Source organism: Emiliania huxleyi (genome assembly GCF_000372725.1).
Source record: "Emiliania huxleyi CCMP1516 unplaced genomic scaffold EMIHUscaffold_1130, whole genome shotgun sequence".
Classification (NCBI taxonomy): Eukaryota; Haptophyta; order Isochrysidales; family Noelaerhabdaceae; genus Emiliania; species Emiliania huxleyi.
In genome coordinates this window covers 1-7,500 of record NW_005201612.1, presented here as the reverse complement: position 1 = coordinate 7,500, position 7,500 = coordinate 1, and the positions used below count along the sequence as shown (strand labels likewise).

Here is a 7,500-nt window from a genome sequence, read left to right as displayed (position 1 = left end):
CACCTGACAGCCTGACAGCCAGGGCTCAGCACTGCCAGAGTCAGCGCCATAGAGCACATTTACTTTTGGCGAGCCAACGCAGCCAAGAAATACCACACTCTCTCGCGACTAGTCGGCCAGCGCGAACTCGCTCCTGACCTCCTGTTCGCTGTGCGCAACCCTAGCCGAGCTCCATTTTTGCAGCTAGTCCCCCACCTAGCGCGTAAACTGCGGCTGGGCCTCTCGTCCCCAATCTCCCTATCTGACTGCGACCATGATGCATGATCTGGACCCTCAAAAACTCTCCCAGCGCCCCCCCTCACCCTCACAGCTGCGCCACACTCCCGTCAATCTTCGCGACAAACACGACCGTCGACTCGCGCGCAAGGAAGAGGCCGTGCTCGAGCACGCCCACCGCCTTTGTGAGCTGCTCCGCCGCCGCGGCCGGGTCAGCGAGCGGGGCCTTGAGGTCGATGTCGACGATCAGGTTGCCTGTTCACGGCCACATGTGAAGAGGCGCGCTCCACAGGTTGCTGCACCAGCGACGAGGCCACGCCATTGTCCGTCGTGAAGGGCATCAGGCTGTCGTTGGCGCCGGGCAGCCCCGCGGGCGCGCTACCCTTCCGGATCCGCGCGTTGCAGCCGGCGAGCGGCGGCAGCGCCGCTATCCGCCGCACGGTTCGCTGTGCAAAGGTGGGGGTGATCTCGACCGGGATCGGGTACGAGGTGCCCACCTACTCGGGCGAACTCGGGTGAGCTCTGGCGACGTCTGGGCCGGGTACGAGGCGCCCCACCCTGTCGCAGAGCTTGGACTCGTCCACGCACACCACCTGCTCACACCCGCAAGCGTGAAAAGAGACGCACAGCACAGCGGGACCATCTTCGCTGCGTCGGCGGACCATCTTCTTCGCCGCGTCTTGCACCAGCTTCTCGCGCAGGAGCGCACCTGCTCACAGCAGCAGAACGTGAGTGCGCCATCACCTCCTGGACGAGCCTCTCTCCGCAGCAAGGCTTCCCTTGCCGCCCTTGACGACGTTGCGGTCCCGGTCGACGGCGTCGGCCGACCCGATCGCAAGGTCGATCGAGGCGGTGCTCTCGGCCTGTGGGCGGGAGGAGGGAGGGGTGCGACGGCAGAGAGCGGACCGCCCCCCGCCATGAGGCAGAGGATTGGGCAGCCTCGAGGCAGGGGATGCCAGCCGTCTAGGAGAGCGTCTAGAAGGCGTCTAGAAAGTGCCTAGCCTTGAGGCAGGGGATGCCAAGCCGGTGCAGCTCCGCCTCGGTCTTGTCCGAGGTTGGCACCGCGCTGATGCCGGACAGCTCGCCGCTCTTGATTCGCTCGGCGAGCCGCTCGAGCACGAAGCCGACCGTCGAACCTGCGAGTCGGGGCTGGCCGGTCCTGGGCAGGGCTGGCCTAGCTCCGCCTGCGCTGCGCACGAACAACGTAGAACGCGTCTGGGGAAGAGCTGCAGGACGGTCTAGGACGCCGCGGGGAGGAGCTGAGGATAGAAGGCTCCGCTCTAGGCCGCGCCACCCGTGCCCACCCCGAGCACCATGCCAGACGTGACGAGCGTGTCCACCGCGTGCCAGCCGGCCGCCGCTGCGAGCCTGGAGCGGTGGTGCGACCGGCGCGGCGCGGCCTCGGTTTGCTGCTTGGCGAGCGGCGCAGGGGCCGCCTTGGGCTCGCCGTCTCCGGCTTCGACTCCGAAGATGTCCGGCGGCAGCTCGGCGGCGAGCGGGTACGAGGACTGCGCGCCCCGCCGCTGCACCGAGATGGACGCGACGTGGACAGCCCCGGGCAGCGCCTCCGCGAGTGGCTTGCCGCACGAGGCCATAAGGTGAGCGAGCGCGCCTGGCGCGGGCGGGTGAGGGCTGGGGGTAGCCTGGCGCGGGCTGGTGGCGTGGGCGGGGCGCTATCGTGGACGAGGCGTGGGGTTGCGTGCTGAGTACAGGCTTGCTCACCGAGGAACCCGTCCCCCGCGCCAGTCGTGTCGGCGACGCTCTCGGCGCGGAGGTGGGGCGGCACCTGCACGTGCGTCGCCGGCTGGCCAGGCAGCACGAGCATGCAGCCTACTCGCAGCAGACCCTGTGGAGAGACGCTGTCCGCAGCCGGCGGGCCAGGCAGCACGAGCACGGCGGCCTCTCCCGCCGAGCGTCATCACCACCGCGCCGGACCCCTTTGCCAGGATGGCACGCGCCGCAGCCTCGCACTCCTCGATCGTGTCGGTCGGCATGCCTGCAGGAAGGCTCCCGGAAGCGTCGCGGGGAGGGGAGGAGGAGGTGGCCACTCCTCGCTAGGGCCGTCTCGCCCGTCAGCAGCGCAGTCTCCGTCTCATTGGGGCAGACCACGTCGCACAGCGGGTACAGCTCGTCCGGCAGCGGCTCGGTCGGCGCCGGAGCCGAGTTGAAGACGGTCGTCAGGCCGGCGGCGCGACCCGCCTTGAGCGCGGCCAGCGTGGCCGGCACGGGCACCTCGAGCTGGGTGAGCAGGACGCGCGAGGCCGCAAAGGCGGGCGCCGCCGCGTCGATGTCGGCGGCGCAGAGCTCGCCGTTTGCGCCCGGCACGATGAGGATCTGGTTCTGGCCGCTCGCGGCGACCGTGATCTGCGCCACGCCGCTGGCGGCGGCGCCGGTGGTGGTGACGTGCGAGGTGTCGACGCCGAGGGAGTGAAAATTGGCGATGGAGGCCTCCCCAAGGCTGTCCGTTCCCAGCTTGGCCACCATGAACACGGAGCTGCCGAGGAGTGAGGCGGCCACCGCCTGGTTAGCACCCTTGCCGCCGAACAGCTGCTCGAACTGGGTCGCCATCAGCGTCTCGCCCGGCTCGGCAAAGCGCGGCGCGTTGGTGACGAGGTCGACGTTCGCGCTGCCGACCACCACGACGCCCATGCTTCAGCGGTCGAAGAGGGGTGGAGGGGCGGGGGGGGGGGGGGGAGGCCAAAAAACAAAAAAAGCGTTTGCGCGTGCGCGCTTATTGCTCCGGAGCAAGCCTGCTCTAGCCTCGCATGTTACTTCCTGTCGTCTGTTGCAACGCTGGACAACAACGCCGAGACAGCCAGAAAAGACAGTGGCCAGGGGCGGGGCCTTCATGCACGCTGAGCGAAAATAAAACGTTCAAAGGCAAAACACAACGCTCTGCGGTTGGTGCACCCCTCACACTGACACATTCCCCTCATCCCCTGCCCTTGGCTGAGCACATCTACCTGCGAGCTAGCATCTCCGCATTTTCTCTTCCAGTCATCCGCCCGCGCCGCGCGCCATCTCTGGGCGTCTAGTGCAGCCACTGACAGAGCTATTCCGAAGGAGTGGTCGACGCCTCGCCTAGAGTTCGGGTGGACTTGCGCACTGCTTAGCCCTGAGGGGTGTGTGTGTGTGAGGTGGTGTAATGTTGTCCCGTTTCAGGCGGCAGGTCAGGGGATTAGCCGGGAGGATTCGGCAGCTCAGCTGGGGGCTGAGCGTCTGCAGGCAGCCTTCCGCCCGCGCCGAAATTCACAGCCCTCCCGGGCCGACGGGGTGCTCCTTGGATCGGGCCCCGCTCCCCGCTTTTCCTGTACCTGGACTGTCCGGGTCAGGAGGGTGAGAGTGTTGGGTGGGCGAGGGCAGTACGTCTGCGTCCGTCTGGCGGGTGGCGATTGAGGGACAGCAAGAGGGCTGATTGGGGGGTCAATGGGCGCGCGGGCGGCGCTTCGTGGTCCTGGGCGAGCAGGGGCTTATGCACGCTGAGGGAGGGTGTAGAGGATGTAGAGTGTAGAGCGCTGTAGAGCTGTAGAGATGTAGAGCGCTCTGGAGCGCTGTAGAGCTGTAGAGCTCTACATCCGGCGCGTGACGATGCGCCTCCGTTGTAGAGCGATGTAAAAGAAAGAAAGAAAACACACAACCCAAGGGAGGGATGGGAGAACGGCACGCCGCCACCACACAGGGATTTTAAGGAGAGGAGTGTGGTGCGCTAGCCGTCGCCCACCCTGGGGAGTCTGCCTCTTCGTATCTCTTTTCGCAGTCTCTCGCCGCTTCTCGCTGCAACCTTCATGCCACCTCGCGGCCGTCCCACTCTCGTCGGTCTCTCCCTTGTCACTTCCTCCTCTGTCGCGTCGTTCTCTTCTGCCTCGTCCTGCGACGCCGCCGCCTGCCGGTCCCTTGTTCTCGCGGCTTCTTTCGCCTTGCGCAACTCCGTCCTCCTCGCGGCGTATCCTGGCCCCTCGAGTCTATCAAGCTCCCCTCGCGCAAGGACCACATTTCTAGCGATGTAGAGGCGCTTTTCAACGTGAAATCTCTACAACAAACTCTGCATCATAAGCGGCGAACGAGGCACGGTCGCTCTCCGACATGAGGCGCGTTGCATTTGCCAGTGCTGCCCTGGCCTTCTGCCTGCCCGCTCAATGGGTGGCAGGTGCCTCTGCTGCTATGGCATGCCTCACGGCTGCGACTGGCCGGCGCCTCGGCGCGTCAGCTCGGCTCGGCGTAGCGATAGTGGCCAGCGCAACTCGCCTGGACTCAACGCTCAGCCAGGAGCTCCCGCACACGCTGGCGCGAGTCATGGCGCATGCAACGCGTCTGAATGCTCGCCTCGCCTCGCGCAAATGCGACCGTCCTCGCAGCCGACAGCCCACCGCCTGCTAAAGAAGCACAGCGACGAATGCGGCACCGGCGACACATCACATGGCAGGCTGGTCATGACGCAGTTATAGGGTGTTGTGTGCCGCGTCGGAGTGACTCTCTCTCTGTGTCAGGGGATAGTCAGGGCTGTCCATCAGAGCTCCAGTAAGCTCGGAGACACCCCATTAGCGCGGGGCTCGACCTCTTTGAGCCACTGGCACTGCCTTCCCGGCGGTTTGGCTGTAGAGCCTCTACAACAAACGACTCTACAGCAAAATCGCGCTCTACAACAAAACCAGTACAACGGAGGCGCTTCGTCCCGCGGCGGATGTAGAGCTCTACAGCTCTACAGAGATTTTATGAGAGAGAACAAAGGGAGTTTTAACCTCCTCTAGTCTGACGCCGTGTGCAGAGGCTTCGTTCGGTCGATGGTGAGTGAGAGTGTGTGTTGATAAGTGCAGAGGACCGGCCCGACGAGTGCAGCGGCGCGGCGGGGTCGGTCGAAACGCGGACCCAGGACTGAGTGTGTAGCGGGGGGGGTTAGGGTGGTTCTGGGTAGGCGTGCCGTGGTGAGGCCTCAGAGGCCGGGCGCCGCGCCGACGAGGCTGGCGAGGAGAGGCCGGAGGAGCAGCGTCCACGCGTTTTGGGCAAAGGCTGCGCCGCCGAGGGCGACGACGGCGAGGACCGGCCTCGCGCCCGAGAAGCAAGTCGAGTGGGGCGTGTCGCGGCCCGCCTAAGGAGAGAGCAACGCAAGGCTCACGCGACGCTCGGACAATGCGCTGAAGAAGGCGTGGCGCGCGGCCCACCTCGCCCCAGCGCGCCACTGAGGCGCGCAGCGAGGCGTGCTGCAGCGCCGCGGGCACGAAGAAGACGATGGCGAACCCCGAGAGGCCGCAGAGCTGGAAGAGGAAGGTCGTGTCGGTGACGGCGCCGGTTAGCAGCAGCGGCGGCAGCGCGCAGAGCGCGGCGGCGACGGTGGGCGTCGCGAGCTTGGGTGGTAGAGCGTGCACGAGGTTGGCGGCCAGTACGCCGTTGAAGAGCGGGAAGGCGGCGGTCGTCGTGAGGAGCGGCAGCAGCGTCACCCAGCCCGCCACGACACGCGCCCAGAGCGGGCGCGCCGTGCCTGCGGGCGCGCCGCCCGTGAAGAGCTCAAAGTTGAGCGTCACGAGCGGGGCGGTGTCGGGTCCAAAGTAGGAGGCGGCGAGGCAGCCGAGGAGCAGGTAGAGCGCGCAGCACGCCGCCAGCGCGCCGCTGAGCGCAGCGCGCGTCGCTTCGGGCGCCGCGGCGGCGCGGCGGAGCGAGGGGACGGACTGCTGCACAATGTGCGAGAAGAGGAAGGTTGGCAGCGCGCCGCTGTAGCCCTGCAGGTCGACGAGCGGCTGGACGGAGCCGGAGTGCCTGTGGGGAGGGGGCCGGGGGGGGGGGGGGGACCATGGTCATGGGCGTGCCATCAGGCTCGGGGGAGTGCCGCGTGAGGCGGGCGTGTCGTGGACGTGTCGTGCCATGGGCGTGTCATGCGGCTGGGCGGAGGAGCGCCGGGTGCGCGGCGAGGCAAAGAGGCGCGGCGCGGAGGGGTCGGCGGCGGCGAGGGCGAGCGCAGACGCGAGCGTCGCAACCATCAGGAGGAGGGTGCCTACGGGACAGGTCCACGACGTGTCCGGGAGGTGCGAGGGAACGACTTCCGGCCAGGAGGGCGGTGCCGAGGGTGGCGACGGCAAGCTGGCCCTGCACGTGCGCGGTCGAGCCGGAGCCCCTCGCCTGCAGAGGCAGCTTGCGGACGTGTCGTGGACGCGTCCCGAGGCAGCGGGGGATCCGCCGCCCTCCCGCCTGCAGCGCGCAGAGCGGCAGCAGGACGGAGGCGCACAGGGCGAGGAGCGGGCCAGGAGAGGCGGTCGGGTCGAGGCTGGGCGGGTAGCCGAGCGAGGCGTGCGCCGTTGCAACCCAGATGGCGCAGCAGGTCCACATCGCCGCCTGCTCGCAGCGGCCGCCGTGAAGAGACGCCGTACACGGGCGGCGCAGAGGGCGCGTGTGGGTGCGCCAGGTGCAGCGAGCAGACGGCGCCGATCCAAGCTGCGCGCGACCTCCAGCCGAGGAAGAGGGTGCAGAGCTGGGCGACCTGCTCGCGCGGGCCCGAGTGGGGGCTCAGGTGAGCTCTCCTTCACAGCCGAGGCGCGTGCGGAGGGGCGCCCACCTCGAGCGCAGAGGACGTGTCTAGGACGTGTCTAGGACGTGTCTAGGAAGTGTCTAGGAAGTGCCCACCTCGAGCGCAGAGATGTCCGCAGGAGTGCTCCAGTCAGGACCCGCGCCGCACCCCTTTGCGCCGCGCGCCGCCTCGACGTCGCCCCCTCCCCCCCCTCCTCCCCCTCCTCCCCCGCCCTGCGGAAGCAGCGGCTCGAGCAGCGGGGCCGGTGCTGCACCGCCCGGCTGGTGCGAGCGGGCAGCGGGCGGCGGCGGCTGCCGGTAAGGCGAGCCGAGCGCCGACGACGCGCCGCTCGAGCAGCCGGCGCCGGGGCTGAAGGGCGGAGGGCTGTAGAGCGGCTCGCGCCGCGGCGCGAAGGGCGATCGCGCCGCCTCGCCGAAGAGGTCGCCGAGCCGAGGGATGGCCCAGTTGGTGCAGGAGTAGCCGCCAGCCCCGACTGCACCTGCCGCGCTCGCCTCCGCGCTCGCCTGCTGCACCTCCGCCTAGAGACGCGTCCCGGACATGTCCTGGGCGTGTCCTCTCGACGTGCCGCACTCGCCCGCTGCGCCTTGAGGGCTGCGGCGAGGTCGACCGAGAAGGATCCCGACCTGAGCAGAGGAGAGGCGCTGAGAGGAGACCTCGAGACCTCGAGACCTCGCAGCACGCCAGCTCCGCCGGGGAGGAGGCGGACCTGCGGAGCGGCGCGGAGGCGCCCGCCGGGTCGAGCGATGCGGCGGAGGTGGCGGGGCTGC

The 7,500-nt window shown here is 68.4% G+C and overlaps 2 protein-coding genes across 2 annotated transcripts; both read right to left on the bottom strand.

The window, feature by feature from the left end:
- Positions 1 to 1,496: 1,496 nt before the first annotated feature.
- EMIHUDRAFT_77774 (hypothetical protein) lies at positions 1,497 to 2,865 on the bottom strand (the record flags this gene model as incomplete). The annotated part of the gene is made up of 4 exons (XM_005791343.1): positions 1,497 to 1,828; positions 1,939 to 2,046; positions 2,111 to 2,212; positions 2,265 to 2,865. 4 exons carry the CDS (start codon positions 2,863 to 2,865, stop codon positions 1,497 to 1,499), a joined length of 1,143 nt encoding a protein of 380 aa, XP_005791400.1.
- Positions 2,866 to 5,146: 2,281 nt separating this feature from the next.
- On the bottom strand, positions 5,147 to 7,251 carry EMIHUDRAFT_122117 (hypothetical protein; the record flags this gene model as incomplete). Its single annotated transcript, XM_005791342.1, has 5 exons — positions 5,147 to 5,302; positions 5,376 to 5,967; positions 6,434 to 6,540; positions 6,578 to 6,685; positions 6,829 to 7,251. Coding segments are annotated over 5 exons (1,386 nt in total), but the record flags the coding sequence as incomplete, so codon positions are not given.
- Positions 7,252 to 7,500: the final 249 nt, after the last annotated feature.